Consider the following 17,367-nt stretch of genomic DNA (forward strand, 5'->3'; position numbering starts at 1 on the left):
GGGCTCACGCCTGTCACGTTTTCCCTGCCTTGTTCACTCTCCTGGGCTGGATGGTCTCCTAACTCTGCATGATTGGGTGGTAGCTCAAGATAGGCTGGTGGTAGGTCCCCGTAAAAACCTGCGGGGGAAACGCTCCCTGCCTGCAGGGCTGTCAGTGTGAAACCGGGTAACCAACCTGCAGTCACTCTACATAGGACAGAAGTAAGCAGACAACCTGGGTTACCGATTTTTTTAAAGAACAGAAGACGATATTCTCTGATGGACAGAACGTTTGAGTCCCCCTAAAACTCCTAGCTGGAAGCCGTAACCCCCAGTGACTAGGATTTGGAGGTGGGATCTTTGAGCGTTTACTTGTAATTTTCTATATTTTTTAAAGCTCATTTAGAGCCCTTTTTTTTTTTTTTTTTACTTTTTATTTTGCATTGGGGTATAGTGGATTAAGAAATGCTGTGACAGTTTAATTGAAGTATGTATGTCTGTCCAGTTGCTCAGACACCCATGGACTGTAGCCCGCCAGGCTCCTCTGCCCATGGAATTTTCCAGGCAAGAATACTGGGGTGGGTTAGGGTTAGCACTGTTGAATTAAAATGCTGTGTTAATTTCTGCTGTACAGCAAACTGACTCACTTATACACATGTATGAATACATTCTTTTTTCATATTCTCTTCCATGACGGTTTATCACAGGATATCGAATATAGGTCATTGGGCTATACATTTGGGCCTTGCTGTTTATCCATAGGAGTTTAGTTCTGATATCAGCTCTGACTGCAGGGTTTTCAAGGGGAAAACCAGTCCCCACAATTAGCTGCTTTGCAAAAGTCACCTTATCAACACAACAAAAGACACCTTGGAGAAGCAGTTCCCCAACACCTCTGGGGTGTCTGTCTGTTGTATCCACATCTCAACTCAATTCTGATCTGTCTACTGCGAGACAGCATTGGATCCCACAGTGTAAGGGCTCCGTCCCACCAAACTGCCCCCCACCCAACCCCACCTCTTTCAGACATCAATCAAAAGTCCACATAGTCACCTGTCCTTCCGACTGACCAGCTTGAGGCCCCAAGTTCCTCCAACCACCTCCTTGAGTTTCATTTCCTACAGTGGCTCACAGAACTCAGGAAACAAGTTACTTTCGGGTTCACTGGTTTATTATAAATGGATACAACTGTGGAACAGCCAGAGACGCACCGGGGAAGGATATGGAGGTACGTGGAAAGGACACGGAGCTCCCACACCCTCGCCAGGGAACCACTGTCCCATCACCTCCATGGGTTCACTGCGTGTTTTTATGGAGGCTTTACTATGTGGGCGTACTGATTACACCATTGGCCATGGGTGGTTGGTTCAACCTCCAGCCCCTCACCCTTCCTTGGATGCTGTGGGTGATTCTGAACCTTCTGAGGCTCTCATGAGAAAATCTATCAGGCGCTTCCCTGGTGGCTCAGTGGTAAAGAATCTGCCTGACAATGCAGGCCACACGGATTAGATCTCTGGTTTGGAAAGATCCCACATGCTGAGAAGCAACTGAGCCCGTGTGCCACAACTCCTGAGCCTGTGTTCCAGTGACCCGGAGCTGCAATTACTGAAACCCAGGTACCCTAGGGCCTGTGCTCTGCAGCAAAAGAAGCCACTGCATTGAGAAGCCTGGGCCCCACAATTAGAGAGTAGCTCCTCCTTGTCTCAACTAGAGAAAAGCTCACACAGCAACAAAGACCCAGCACAGCCAAAACTAATTAATTAAATAAAATTAAAAAAAGAAAGCAAATTGGTTCCCCTGGCAACCAGTCCCCACAATTAGCTGCTTTGCAAGAGTCACCTTATTAACACAACAAAAGACACCTTTATCTCTTTCTTCACTTAAGAAATTGCGAGGGCTCCAGGAGCTGCCTGAAATGGAATGAAGACCAAACAGGTATTTCTTATAACTCCCAGGGAAGTAATTAGATTTAGACGAGGTCACGAGGGTGGTTCAGTTCAGTTCAGTCGCTCAGTTGTGTCCGACTCTTTGCGACCCCATGGACTGCAGCACGCCAGGCCTCCCTGTCCATCACCAACTCCCGGAGTTTGCTCAAATTCACGTGCATCGAGTCAGTGATGCCATCCCACCATCTCATCCTCTGTCGTCCCCTTCTCCTCCTGCCCTCAATCTTTCCCAGCATCAGGGTTTTTCCCAAATAATGTATGTTTATGTAGATCCACACTTTACATGCATGTATGTACATAGCTTATGTACACATGGATATACTTTATGTATATTTCTATCCATCCATACATAAGGACTTTCCCTGATGGCTCAGAGACTGCTATGCAGGAAACGCAGGACCTGCTGGTTGGATACCTGGGTAGGGAAGATTCCCAGGAGTGGGGAAATTGCTCTAGTATTCTCGCCTGAAAAGTCCCATGGATAGCGGAGCCTGGCAGGCTACAGTCCAAAGGGTCACAAAAGGTTAGACACGACTGAGCGACTGAGCACGGAGCACATATAAAATACGTATTTTATGTATATAACAGATATGCTATTATATACATAAAGACATCAAAGTTCCACTCAAGACATTGGTACTTTGGGACTTCCCTGGCCGTCCCCTGGTTGAGACTTTGCCTTCCAAAGCAGGGGGCGGAGGGGGGCGGGGGCGGGTCTGATCCCTGGTCAGGAAGCTAAGATCTCACAAGCCTTGGGGCCAAAAAACCACAACATAAACAACAGAAGTGATATTGTAAGAAATTCAATAGACTTAAAAAAAATGGCCCACATAAAAAAATGGGGTTCGGGATGGGGGACACATGTACACCCGTGGCTGATTTATGTCGATGCATGGCAAAAACCATATCAATTACCCTCCAGTTAAATAAATTTTATTCTCAAAAAAAAAAAAAAAATATCAGTACTCTGATGCCTGTCTTCCATCTCCTATACTTTAAACTTTCAAGCTGCTCCCCTGTGAGTTCTCCAGCTAAAGGACTGTCAAGCATGGAACCCTTGCACCTGGAGGGGACATGCTGGCATCTCCCAAACTCACCACAAAGTCCGTCTGCTCCTGCCAGTAGCAGCCCCAGATGTTTCCTGTGTCTTGAGTCAGCAAAGCCCTTTTGGACTCGGCTCAGCCGCTGTGATGGAGGCACTGTGGTGCTCTGTATGTGTAACCTGCAGGTCGGGCCTCACCCATCAGCCTCACACTTGCTAGGAGCAGGGCAGACAGAGCTACGGAAGGAAACTGGAAGCCGCTGAGGGTCATCTGCAGGGCTGGAACTGCTTCCAAAGAAAACCTGGCTTCTACATGGCTCTCCAAATACACTCAAAGGAAACATACAGCCGGAAGAACCAAGGCAGCAAAATAAGGAAGCTGATGTAAGCTGGGGCTGTGGGCTTCCCTGATGGTCCACAGGTGAAGAGCCTGCCTTGCAACGCAAGGGACACCCGTTTGATCTCCGGTCTGGGAAGATCCCACATGTGGCGAGGCAACTAAGCTCGTGGGCCACAACTCCTGAGCCCTTGTGGTGCAACGACTGAAGCCGCCATGCCTAGAGCCCTCACTGTGCGACAAGAGAAGCCATCGCAAGCACAGCCCGTGCATTGCCACGAGAAAGTAGCTCTCCTGAAGCGATGAAGCCCCGGCACAGCCAGTAAACAAATAAATTTTTTTTAAAAAGAAACAAGGTGATACTGTATATAGAGTGGACTTCCCTGGTGGCTCAGACGGTAAAGCGTCTGCCTACAATGAGGGAAACCCGGGTTCAGTCCCTGGGGTGGGAAGATCTCCTGGAGAAGGAAATGGCAACCCACTCCAGTCTTCTTGCTTGGAAAATTCCATGGACGGAGGAGCCTGGTGGGCTACAGTCCATGGGGTCACACAGAGTTGGACACGACTGAACGACTTCACTCACATACATATATGTATATATATTCTGGGGCGATTCCAGGTGGCGCAGTGGTAAAGAATCCACCTGCCAATGCAGGAGATGCGGGTTTGATCCCTGGGTGGGAAAGATTGCCGTGCAGGAGGAAAATGGCGACCCACTCTAGAATTCTTGCCTGGAGAATTCCAAGGACAGAGGAGCCTGGCGGTCCTTGCAGTCACAAAGAGTCGGACACAGATCAGTGACTAAACAACAAGAACAAACAATACCTAATGACATGCGTAGTAACCACTTGAATAGAACACATTTTCCTGTTTTTTTTTCTAGTCGAGCTTGTGACAAAGACACATGACTCAGTTTTCTCATGGTTGTTGATATTTTGAGGTGTCTTCCATTGTGGGCAAGAGACGTTTCTGAAGGGTGTGGAAAAGAAGACTTTAAAAAAAAAAATGACCTGAGCCATGTTTTCAAGCCTTGTGGGAAAAGTTTCCTAATGTAATTCATCTGCAACTGCACTACCCTGAGATTTTGCCCGCTTAGCCTCCGTGAAAGGGGAACTCCCCTCTGCCAGCGCATCCATTTCCTGTAAGTGAACAAACTGGATTGTGTGCCGAGACGTGCCCAGGGTTGCAGTGGCTGAAACGGGGCAAGGGGGACCCTCCAAGTATCTCTGTGCCAGGGTATTGAGAGGGTAACAGGCAGGAAAGCCAGGGGTCTCCAAATGGAGGAAATAGCCTGCAAGTGTCAGACATTTTTATCTCTCTTAAGCAGCAGGAGGAAACAAACTAGCAATATTTTTTCCTTCTCTATACACATTTAAGGGAGGTTTCTCTTAAAACACTGTGTTGCCATAATGACACCTGGTTTCGCCTGAAGTTAGCTATTCTTGAGCCTAGAGATAACCAATGCCTTTTTCTTATGGAAATGTTTGTCTTAAGCTATGCTAATGTGCTATGCCTTTACCCCAAACTCTGTCTCCAAGTCGGTTCCGCCTCTTGGCCCAGAACCTACTCTACAAACCAGTATGTTATACTCAGATATTGTTCCCCTAATCTATGTAAATGAAACTATTTGTATGGTGGTCTGCCCTTCTTCAAGATTCAAGTTAATCATTTTATGGCCCAGGATAAACCATTTGGTGCCAAAATTATCCCAAAATGCATCTTATGGGTGAGGGGCCTGGTGCCATTCTGAATTTTCAGACATTCCTTTCTTTCATTAACAGACTGCTAGTGACTATATAACATCCAGCTGAAGACTAGCAGGGGGGTACTCTTTCTGCCCCCTCCTGATGCCTATGTCAGAAGCTTTCTCTATCTCCTTTATACTTTAATAAAACTTTATTACACAAAAGCTCTGAGCGATCAAGCCTCGTCTTTGGCCCCGGATTGAATTCTCCTCCGGGGGCCAAGAATCCTGGTGTATTCGCGTGATTCAACAACAACCTTTCAGTATCTCACGCCTTCATCACCTGCATCTGTGTCTGCTTATTTTTGCAGCGAATCGTCACAAAGCGTCCAAACCCAGGCAACTCTGTCAGCACCTTCTAAGGAGCCCCCTTTCCCTAACACAGAGCTTTCCTCTAGCTCCCGCCTTACCCTTGCTGTTTCCAATTCTTAACCCTGGCACTGGAGCTTTTTTCTTTTTTCCTTTCCCTTTTGAAAACACTCCTTTTGTCTAAGGAATCAACAAAGTTGTTACAACCAGAGAAGTGTCCATTTACATTTCTAAAAATGGAAAGAAGCTGAGCAAGAATTCTAAAGGGTCCAACAGCTGAGCCTGGGCAGACAGGAGGCCCCCAATATTTATGGAATAACTGTGTTCCAGGTTGAATTGTGTGCCCCTCAAAAAAAAAACAAAACAAAAAAAAAACAAAACATAAAAACCCTGCATAGGAGGGACTTCTCTGGTGGTCCACTGGCTAAGACTCCCTGCCTCAATGCATGGGACCTGGGTTTGATCCCTAGGTGAGAAGGATCCCCTGAAAGAAGGAAACGGCAACCCGCTCCAGTGTTCTTGCCTGGAGAATCCCACGGACAGAGGTCGAGCCTGTCGGGCTACAGTCCTCGGGATCACAGAGTCAGACACGACTGAAGGGACTGAGCATGCGTGCACACAGGAAACTAGATTCTGTCCGCTGGAAACTCACATGCTGCAACTAAAAAAAACAAGATGCCACAACGAAGACTGAAGATCCCACAGGCTGCAACGGAGACCCAGAAGAGCCAAATAAATAAATATAATACATATAAAAAAAATAATAGTGTAGGAGTCCTGACCACCAGTACCTCAGTGTGACCTTACCCGAAGAGAAGGTCTTAAAAAAAAAAAGGTCTTGACATAGGTAATTAAATGAGAACGTGGTCATGAGTCTGGGTGGCAATCCTGGATGACTGGTGTCCTTATAAAAAGGGGAATGTGGACATGGAAACAGATGCACGGACAGAAGGTAAGATGACGAGATAAAGAGATAAGACGGCTGTGTAGGAGCCAAGGAGAGAGGCCTGGCACCAACTCTTTCCTCAGAAGGCGTTAACCCTGTCCAGCCTCTGATCCCGGACTTTTGGCCTTCAGAACTGGGAGGCACTGACTTCATGTGGTGGCATCTACCCACTCTGTGGTCCTTCCATACGGCAGCCTAGCACATTTGGAGGAGGAGGAAACGGCAACCCACTCCAGTATTCTTGCCTAGAGAATCCTGTGGACAGAGGAGCCTGGTGGGCTGCTGTCTATGGAGTTGCACAGAGTCGGACACAACTGAATCGACTGAGCAGCAGCAGCGCATTTGGGGCAGAGTCTGCTCACTAACTGGCTGATGAACTGCCCTCTCTGAGGTCCAGCGTCCTCAACAGGAAATCATGATTGGATGAAACCAGGGAACGTTTTGTCACAGCCACAGCTTGACAAAAAGACATAAGTTAACTGAGCATATTCTATTTGCCACTTCCAACTGCCTGCCCAGTCCATGGGGTCGCAAAGAGTCGGACATGACAGTGACTAAACTGAACAGCTTGCCCTGGCTTGCATCATGTAACGCTTTTGTTTCATGCACACAGAAAGGCAGGCACAGAGGTTTAATGCTGATATGTGCTAAACTAAGCTGTCTGAGTGCCCAGTTGACACACTTCACCAGAAATACAACACTCACATTTTAAAGTCTCTGCAGCTTTCTTATTTCTGCCTCTTTAAAGATCCTATCTTTATGTTTAAACATGCATTTGAAAATGCAGTCAGTCCTCTCCTGACTCCTTGCAACTCCATGCACTGTAGCCTGCCAGGCTCCTCTGTCTGTGAACTTCTCCAGACCTGAATACTGGAGTGGGTAGCCATTCCCTTCTCCAGGGGAATCTTCCCAACCTAGGGATCGAACCCAGGTCTCCCCCATTGCAGGCGGATTCTTAACCATCTGAGCCACCCTGGAAGCCCATTTGCCAACATCCATTTACAACACCAGCTAACAATAATAGAAATGGGTTGGGGGAAGGTATTTCTGAGAGTGGGAAGGAAAAAAAAAAAGAAATGCTGCTTTTCAGCTTGCCTTCAGACAGTTTGGGGCGGGGAGGGGAATAAAACTCAGTAATCAAAGCAGATGAGATACACAAGGCAAAAACGGGCAAGGCATTTAACATGTCTTATTCTGGCTCTTTACCAACTGAGCTACCAGGGAAGCCTCAGAGTCCCTTGGACAGCAAGGAGCTCCAACCAGTCCATCCTAAAGGAAATAAGTCCTGAATATTCATCGTAAGGGCAGATGCTGAAGCTGAAGCTACAATCTTTTGGCCACCTGATTCGAAAAACTGACTCACTGGAAAAGACCATGATGCTAGGAAAGATTGAAGGTGGGAGAAGGGGACGACAGAGGATAAGGTGGTTGGATGGCATCACCCACTCCGTGGACATGTTTGAGTAAGGGCTTCCCTCGGAGCTCAGTCGGTAAAGAATCTGCCTGCGGTGCAAGAGACTGGGGTTCAATCCCTGGCTTGGGACGATCCCCTGGAGAAGGAAATGGTAACCCACTCCAGTACCCTTGCCTGGAAAATCCCATGGACCAAGGAGCCTGGTGGGCTGCAGTCCATGGGGTCGCCAAGAGTCGGGCACGACTGAGAAACTAACAACTTTGACAACACACTTTTGGAGTAAGCTTCGGGAGTTGGTGATGGACAGGGAAGCCTGGCTGTCCTGCAGTCCATGAGGGTCGCAGTGAGTCGGGACACGACTGAGCGACTGAACTGAACCGAACCGATGCCGGCTCTCTGCTATCAGACTTCGGCTGCGGAATCGCTCCGGGAGATGCACCAGCCAGGGTTGCTCGGCGATACAGGCGCTCAAGGAGGGGGACCCGCCGCGCCATTGCTCACGCTTCCTGCCAAAGCCGAGGTGGCGGGGTGGGGGCGGCTATAAACTGAAAGGGAAACTTGCCAAGAGTTTGGGGACAGGCGCTCCGGGGCCCGGGCCGAAGTCCCCGCGGGGGCGACACCATGACTAAGGCCACCCTGCTGCCCATGAACTTGCTGGCTCTGAAGAGAGAAGCACTTCAAGCGCGGTCGAACCTCTGTGCCCTCCCTCCCTGCCTCCCTCTTCAGGCGCGTTCCAAATTCGAGCTGTACGCGCTGACCCCTGGACTAGCGACGCGGCGGCCCGTTTTCACGGGTGAGAAGTGACCCGGGTGGGTGGACGCGGACAGGAGGCCCAGGGCGCGTCTCGGGAGCTTTGCGAGGAGGCCGGCCGCCGGCACACGCCGAGGAGCTGTGTGGCTCAGAGCGCGCGCTTTCCGAGTGGACCGCGCGAGGAGGCGAGAGGCGCGCGTGCGCAGAGCGGCTGCCGGCGCAAGGGGCTGGCCGCAGCGCGCGTGCGCGGGAGCAGCTTCGGGGGCGCGGGCGAGAGGAGGAGGAGGAGGAGGAGGAGGAGGAGGAGGCTCGGGACCGCGCGTGCGCAGAAGGGCTCGGGATGCGCGCGCGCCAGGCCAGAGCGCGCGTACGTGCGGGAGCAGCCCTTGGCGGGAGGATGGGGGCACCGGCGCGAGGAGGCTGCCCGGGGGCCGCGCGTGCGCAGAACGGCTCGGGACGCGCGGGGCAGGCCGGGAGCGCGCCTGCCGGCGCCTCCTCCCCGCCCTCCCTCTCCCCCCGCCCACCCCGCGAGTCGGCAGAGAAATGGCGGCGCCCGTACCCCTTCCGCGTCCCGTCACCCACCTGCTTTTTGACATGGACGGCCTCCTTCTGGGTGGGTAGCCTGCGGCCGCCTCCCGCCAGAGCTGTCTGGGGATTGGCGGGACGGGAAACGCAGGCCCTCAGCGCCGGGGTCGGGGGGCCACGACGGAGCGGTGTGAGGAGACCCCTCGGTCACCTCAGGCGGGTCGCCCGCCCGGGGCTGCAGCGTAGACGGCTCCCGGGCACTTCCGGCGGCCGCGCCGCGCTTGGGGGGCCGGCGCGCTCAGGGACCCCCGCGCTGGCTGTGGAGTTTCTTGGTGAGGTCCCCCACCCCGCACCCCAGAGGCCGCGAGCGCTGCGCACAGCCACCCAGCCTCAGTTGCCCTGTCTGCGCCCCGAGCTCCCCGGGGCCCTGCCGGGGCTCTGCCCTCTGAGGTGCACGCACCTGGTTGGTAGCATCTTACAGGCAGGACATGGTCCTCCATCCGCCGATTTGGGGGTGTGGGGGGCGGGCGCGGGAGCCTCTGCCGACGTCTGCAAGCGTTTGGGGGTGACCTAGCCGGAAGGCGGGAGTGCCATGCAAGCGGGGTTGCTGCTGAAACGCTCTCCGCAGTGCAAGGGACCGCGCCACGGCCACTGCAAACGCTCCTGACCCCCAGTGTCTTGTGCTGAGGAGGAGGTGATGGTAGTGATGGAGCCCTGCTCAGAGGTCCGGCTGGGCCGAGGGACTCCCAGCACGGACATCCGAGCGGGCAGCCTCTTTGCAGTGCGGTGCCCGGGTCCCCACCCCGCCGCTGCCCAATCAGAATCTGCACTTATTTAACCCAAGTGTCGGAAAGTTGGAGATGCATACAGCGCCCAGGGTTTGGAGTGGTTTAGCAATCCCGCGCACCCCCTCCGAACTTGTCCTGCAGTGGCTTGGTGGTAGGTGTGACCTCCACCAACCGAAACGGAATTCAAGCAGGATTCATAGAAAGCACTCACTTTTTATAACTCAAGAGCCTGCTAACTGCCCTGAGTGCAGCCTACGGCTTGGGCCATTTTTTCCATAACGGTGCCAAGTGTTACACGACGTTAGGGCCTGCGTGTTCCTGACCTCAGTCTCCAGAATGTTTCACAGAACTGTAAAAATGTGTGCATACTTTATGTAGACTACTGATTTGGTGGAGGTGTGTGTACTTTTAATGTGTGTGTGGTAGTCATTCAGCCGTCTCCGACTCTGCAACTCCATGGACTGTAGCCTGCCAGGCTCCCTGTGTCTATGGAGCTTCTCCAGGCAAGAACACTGGAGTGGGTTGCCATTTCCTTCTCCAGGGGAATCTTCCCTGTCCAGGGGTCGCACCCCAGTCTCCTGCATTGCAAGCAGATTCTTTAGCGTCTGAACCACCAGGTAAGACTTTCATGTACTTTAATGCTTCCTCTCGTAAAATCCTGCAATGTGGGAGAAAATATTTATGTTGACTAACTGAAAGGAAAAGCTTGCACAGCTCAGAGAGATAAAGTGACTTGCCCAAGGTCACACAGCTAATAAGGAACAGAGCTGAGAAATGGTTACAGATCAATCTAGTTCTAAATAAAAGTGCTGCGCTCAGCTTAATGAGAGTGAGTGTGACCTTGCCCCTCTGATCATGTAACTCGGTTCAATAATGGGGCTGTTTTTTTAAAGGCACACAAAAACCAGTCTCTTATTTCTTTTCACGGACCCAGGGCTTCCCAGGTGGCTCAGCAATAAAGAATCCGCCTGCAGTGCAGGAGACTCATGAGATGTGGGTTGGATCCCTGGGTGGGGAAGATCCCCTGGAGGAACGTATGGCATACCCACCCTGAGCAATCCCATGGAGAGAGGAGCCTGGCGGACTACAGCCCGTGGGGTTGCAAACAGTCAGATGTGACTAAGCAACTTAGCACATAGCATAGCACAGAACTGTAAACCAGTGAATTCCTAAGGGAGAAAAATAAGTTCCTGTCGAGGTCACTGACTGGATGGAATAGTGTATGTGGCCACTAAACCTGATGTGACTCAATTTCAAAAAGGCCTCTGGGATTCATAAGTATAGTTTGTGGACATGGGTTTTCCTGCCCAGGTGGTCAAGGTAAATTGTCAAATAAATGCTTTACCCTCTAATGAAAGGTCTAGAGAACATGTTTTGGGAGTCTCATGAATTTTAATGCAGACTGAGGTGTCTCATTAAAGTTAAATTTATTAAACTTGTAAATGAGCTTGGTGCTTCATCCCCAGTCAAGACACACATACGTGTTCCCTGGAGCCATGAATGTGACTTCTGTGGTGGTAATTGCAGGGGTTATCAACCAGGGGCTTCCCTGGTGGCTCAGCTGGTAAAGAATCTGCCTGCAGTGTGGGGGACCTGGGTTCAATCCCTGGATTGGGAAGATCCCCTGGAGAAGGGAAAGGCTATCCACTCCAGTATTCTGGCCTGGAGAATCCCGTGGACTGTATAGTCCCTGGGTTCGCAAAGACTCAGACACGACTGAGCAACTTTCAGTTATCAGTCAGTCTCCACTTCACTAGTTAAGGCAAGTTGAGTGGTTTGTCAAGCATTGGACTGGCAGTTGTGTTACCCAATCCTCTGAACAAGTCAGAGAAGCAAAGATTAGTGGCCTTTGGGAACATAAGACCCAACTCTTTCCCTCCCTTTTACGTCATCCTGCCCTGACTCTTCCTGGAGGTGGTAAGGCCTTGCAGAACTTTCTCAGAAATGCGCCTTTGGTTATTCTGTTACTTTTTACAAAACGTCTGGAATAAAACACCAGTTTCCAGAATGCAATATTTTACTTCCTTTAATCTGCTTGATTATACCTGTTCTAGGGCACCCCATTTCAGTACTCTTGCCTGGAAAATCCCATGGATGGAGGAGCCTGGAAAGCTGCAGTCCATGGGTTCGATGAGGGTCGGACACGACTGAGTGACTTCACTTTCACGCATTGGAGAAGGAAATGGCAACCCACTCCAGTGTTCTTGCCTGGAGAATCCCAGGGACGGGGGAGCCTGGTGGGCTGCCGTCTGTGGGGTCCCACAGAATCGGACAGGACTGAAGTGACTTAGCAGCAGCAGCAGGGCTTCCCTAGTGGCCCAATCAGTAAAGAATCTGTTTGCAATGTGGGGGACCTGTGTTCGATCCCTGAGTTGGGAAGGTCCCTTAGAAGAGGGCATAGCAACCCACTCCAGTATTCTTGTCTGGAGAATCCCCATGGACAGAGGAGCCTGGTGGGCTGCAGTCCATGGGGTTGCAGAGTCGGACACGACTGACCAACGAAGCACATACCTGTTCTAATTTTCAAGGGCCTGACTTCAGTTTGTCTGTTGTTTGCATAACAGTGCGTCATCAGTTAATAATAAGTTCTTTTTTGGTCTGCCCGCTTTTCAGAATTCCAAATGCATTTTCCCAGGAAGTTCTGTTTGTTTGTGTTAGCCCCAGTACTTGAATTTTCCAAGAAGTGGATCAGAAAACAGTGAGTTGGGTGAGGAATTCTTAGAGAAGGGCGAAGCTTGTGGACAATGAGGAAGTCTGGAGATTGTTGCAGGAATGCTGACAAGAACACCAGGGTTACTTTCTAGTGCTTTTGAAGTGTTTGCTGCTGTTGTCTTTTCAATCTTTGGAATTTGATTTTTGTTGACACAGGTAACAATTATCTGTGAGCTAGGTAGTAATTTTGGCCCTCAGATGCTATTTAGACCCAGAGACAGAGGGGACTGAGATTATTTATGATCAAGGATAAGATTTTGAAGGAAGAAGATACAAGTATTAAACACTCAGCTCCTGAACAGGAAGGATTTTCTTGTTGCTTAAATAACTGAAGTTGTTTAATGACTTGAGGAGCACAAGAGGCTCTCTTTAAGAGAGGGGAAAGTTGGTGGTCCAGAGTCCTGCAATCTCATAGGCGTCAGATCAGATCAGATCAGTCGTTCAGTCGTGTCCGACTCTTTGCGACCCCATGAATCGCAGCACTCCAGGCCTCCCTGTCCATCACCAACTCCCGGAGATCACTCAGACTCACGTCCATCGAGTCAGTGATGCCATCCAGCCATCTCATCCTCTGTCGTCCCCTTCTCCTCTTGCCCACAGTCCCTCCCAGCATCAGAGTCTTTTCCAATGAGTCAACTCTTTGCACAAGGTGGCCAAAGTACTGGAGTTTCAGCTTTACCATCATTCCTTGCAAAGAAATCCCAGGGCTGATGTCCTTCAGAATGGACTGGTTGGATCTCCTTGCAGTCCAAGGGACTCTCAAGAGTCTTCTCCAACACCACAGTTCAAAAGCATCAATTCTTCGGCACTCAGCCTTCTTCACAGTCCAACTCTCACATCCATACATGACCACAGGAAAAACCATAGCCTTGACTAGACGGACCTTTGTTGGCAAAGTAATGTCTCTGCTTTTGAATATGCTATCTAGGTTGGTCATAACTTTCCTTCCAAGGAGTAAGCGTCTTTTAATTTCGTGGCTGCAGTCACCATCTGCAGTGATTTTGGAGCCCAGAAAAATAAAGTCTGACACTGTTCCACTGTTTCCCCATCTATTTCTCATGAAGTGATGGGACCGGATGCCATGATCTTCGTTTTCTGAATGTTGAGCTTTAAGCCAACTTTTTCACTCTCCACTTTCACCTTCATCAAGAGGCTTTTGAGTTCCTCTTCATTTTCTGCCATAAGGGTGGTGTCATCTTCATATCTGAGGTTATTGATATTTCTCCCGGCAATCTTGATTCCAGTTTGTGTTTCTTCCAGTCCAGCGTTTCTCACGATGTACTCTGCATATAAGTTAAATAAACAGGGTGTAGGACTATGTAAGAGAGCAAAGTTAAAAAAGGAAACAGACACAGAGGAAATGAGCTTGAATGGAAACTTTTTCTGTCCTAACACATCCAAAATATTGTTACTCAACACATAATCAATTAAAAAAAATCATTGAGATGGTTCACCTTCATTTTTTTACCTAGCCTTTGAAGTCTGTGTGTATTGGACACTCAGAACGCATCTCCACACAAATTAGCCAGGTTTCCAGGCTTCACTGGCCACGTTTGGCCAGGGCCTCCCTTGTTGGATGACCCAGGTGCAGGGTTTTAGGAAGCAATTCATTGATGATTGCCCTTGATAACAGGTCCAGGTGGAGGGTGGATGTTAAACATATTGAGAATTAGGAATTCTGCGGATGTGTAAGATGTGATATACATATAATGTGCTTTCTAGGAGTCTGATGCAGTAATTATAATCCTTAAAAAGTCAGCCTTAGGAAAATAACTTATTTTCAAATTCTTAAAAAAAAATCAGAAAAATAATATTGTGATAGATGGGTCAGGGAAAGTATGATTATTTGCAGTGTTGATTATAACTGACCATGTCTCCATAAACATGCAGATATTGCAGGATTTTTTATTTGTTTATTTTTAATCCCACAACATGTGAGATCCTTGGCTCAGTGGTAAAGAACCTGCCTGCCAGTAGAGGAGATGTAGAAGACGCTGGAAGAGGAAATGGCAACCCGCTCCAATATCTGGGGAATCCCTTGGACAGAGGAGCCTGGCGGGCTATGGTCCATGGGGGCACAAAGAGCTGGTCAAAACTGAGCACCACATGTGGGATCCTAGATTCCCAAGCAGGGACTGAACCTGCACACCCCCATGGGAAATACCGCTCTTAACCACTGGGCCACCAGTAGAGTCCCAAGATGGCCGGATTTTAAGGGGTGACACCTGGCTTCTAATTCACCGTCACGGAGAGGAGCGGATGGCCTGTTGTGTACCTGTTTGCTCTCCCATAGCTTTGTCCCAGGAGAAGGCAATGGCACTCCACTCCAGTACTCTTGCCTGGAAAATCCCATGGACGGAAGAGCCTGGTGGGCTGCAGTCCATGGGGTCGCTAGGAGTCGGGCACGACTGAGCGACTTCACTTTCACTTTTCACTTTCATGCCTTGGAGCAGGAAATGGCAACCCACTCCAGTATTCTTGCCTGGAGAATCCCGGGGACAGAGGAGCCTAGTGGGCTGTGGTCTATGGGGTCGCACAGAGTCGGACGCGACTGAAGTGACTTAGCAGTAGCATCAGCAGCTTTGTCCCTGCCCAGTAATGGCCCTTGAGATGGTGTGGGAGGGCCCGGTTCTCCTTCTGGGTGCCTCTGGGTGAAGGCAGGGCCTCTCTGGAGCTCAGCAGCTCACAGCTGTGCCCACACGGGGTCAGAGTCCCCTGTCACCCGTCGTCCTTTTGTTCACTCCCCTATGCCAGATTGTCTAGACCCCAGAACCTCCACACAGCTGATGACAAACAGAGTCTCCTTAGATGGCTTTAGCACTTTCGTAGGTTACTTCCCTGAGGGCTCCGAAGGTCAAGAATATGCCTGCAATGCAGGAGACGTGGGTTCGATCCCTGGGTCTGGAAGATCCCTCGGAGAAGGGCATGGCAACCCATTCCAGTATTTTTCCCTGGATAATCCCAGGGACAGAGGAGCCTGGTGGCTACAGTCCATGGGGTCACCAAGAGTCCGACACGACTGAGCAACCAAGGGGCAGGTGAAGGTACCAACAGACCGTGTTGCTTGTCCGAGAAAATCCATCAGGAATAAGAAAGGACTCTAGAGGGGACCAAGGTGGGGAAACTCAGGCCTGTTAAGCTGTGCTTCCTAACAGTCCCAAACCTCGTCAGCCTTCAGTGTGTGCCTGCCATTAGCAGTTCGTATCCACCACAGCGGCTCCTGTTTCTAGAATAACTGGGGAGAGGGTGAGATCAAAATTGCAGAATTCTGCAGGTCGACGGGAGTTTGGTCCAGCTGGCAAGACAGCTAAAATTCTCAGTGGGTTTCTGCCAGCGCAGGGGCAGAGCATCCTTGCCTTGCTTTCTGCTAGCTTCCTTATCCTCCCCGTGGTGTGCTTTCCTCTGGAATCTCAGCAGCGAAAACAAGCTACGATCTCAGGAGAGGAGTCATCGTTTTTTCTCTCAATCTGTTTTTTCCTCCTTCTCCTTGGAAAAAGCTGTGTGTTGGGGATTCTTTGGTCCCTTTTGTCTTTATGATGATTCTCTTTTCTCTGTTTCAGCTTCTTTTTTTTTCTTCCTTTCATTTTGTAAGCTGCTATAATTTATCATTTACGCCATGTCATTTTTCAGGGGTAGACCGAGATTTAATGTAACGGAAAAGAGCAAGGGAAATAATGCCCCCAAGAAACGTCTGCCAAGAGCTGTCATTACACAGAGTTGCCCAAGTGACTTTTTAAACCTGTGTTTGCAGTGTTTGAAAAGTGACGGATACATAGCCTGAGGTCAGAAGGTGCCATGGTGTTTGCATTACATTCAAAAATAAAGATCTCACCATCAGCTGTACATGAATACTGGCTTCCCAGGTGGCGCTAATGGTAGAGAACACGCCTGCCAGTGCAGGAGACAGAAGAGACACAAGTTCGATCCCTGGGTCAGGAAGATCCCCTGGAGGAGGGCATGGCAACCCACTCCTGTATTCTCTCCTGGAGAATCCCATGGACAGAGGAGCCTGGAGGGCTGTCGTAGACTTGTAAAGACTTGGACACAGCTGAAGCGATGTAGCACGCACAGGGTATTAGAAGCTTCCTAGAATTGTGTTGAAATGGGGGGCGAGGGCAGTGCTGGTGTTACAGAACACATTTCTGTGGTTTAAAATGGCCTTCTGGGTGTCTGAGGAGAATCTTCTTGAACACGTAATGATCGTGACAGACTCACATTTCTGTTTCTTGAGCAGAAATGCTTAAGAAGTGTTCTCCCGCTTTTGGTCTTTGCAGAGGTGGACGACCATCCCAGCAGCCCTCAGGTTACCTTCTGAGTGTTGGTCAGATCCATCCCCATTTTCCTTTAGGGTCTGGCTCTCTCACGCCCTTTGCTGTGATGCCTGCGGTCAGTAGCTTAGCTTCTGTGCACAGAGTACCTGTGCAGACGGGGGCCTGTGCCTGCGCTGAGGGCGGTCTGCTCCATGCCCTGGCCTGGCAGGCAACTCCGTAGGCCTGCCTCCTGCCCCTGGGCCGGGCAGTCGATGGCCCTTAACTCACCTCCTGAGGCCTAGAGGCCAGGAACGGATCTAGAGGTGAACTAGAGTCTGCTCGACGCCCGCTAGCCTGTCCAGGCTACGTGAGATGCGGACCCGTGATCACAGCTTGCATGTGTGTGTGTGCTCAGTTGGTTCAGTCGTGCCCGACTCTTCTACCCCATGGACTGTAGCACCCCAGGCTCCTCTGTCAATGGGATTCTACGGGCAAAAATACTGGAGTGGGTTGCCATTTCCTCCTCCAGGGGATCTTCCGGACCCAGGGATCAAACCCATGTCTCTCAGGTCTCCTGCTTTGGCAGGTGGCTTAAAAATCCATAAAGGACTGTTTGGGAGGATGG

General features: G+C 50.2%; 2 protein-coding genes across 5 annotated transcripts in view; one reads left to right on the forward strand and one right to left on the reverse strand.

The window, feature by feature from the left end:
• Nucleotides 1-9,743, reverse strand: part of STS (steroid sulfatase) — a 166,840-nt gene extending 157,097 nt beyond the window's left edge. The window contains exon 1 of one of the 2 annotated variants that reach the window (XM_059883326.1): nt 9,453-9,743. The gene's annotated coding sequence lies outside the window, so the exon portion shown is untranslated. Of the gene's footprint in view, nt 1-3,022 lie in introns of both variants that reach the window. The other variant, XM_059883327.1, reaches the window with a different exon arrangement.
• PUDP (pseudouridine 5'-phosphatase) overlaps nt 8,990-17,367 on the forward strand; it is a 66,540-nt gene continuing 58,162 nt past the window's right edge. For all 3 annotated transcript variants that reach the window (XM_015461821.3, NM_001046595.2, XM_059883553.1), the window contains 1 exon segment: nt 8,990-9,080. In XM_015461821.3, coding sequence (XP_015317307.1) covers nt 9,011-9,080 — 70 coding nt within the window. In that variant the 5' untranslated portion in view covers nt 8,990-9,010.

This window comes from Bos taurus, chromosome X, assembly GCF_002263795.3.
Source record: "Bos taurus isolate L1 Dominette 01449 registration number 42190680 breed Hereford chromosome X, ARS-UCD2.0, whole genome shotgun sequence".
NCBI lineage: Eukaryota > Metazoa > Chordata > Mammalia > Artiodactyla > Bovidae > Bos > Bos taurus.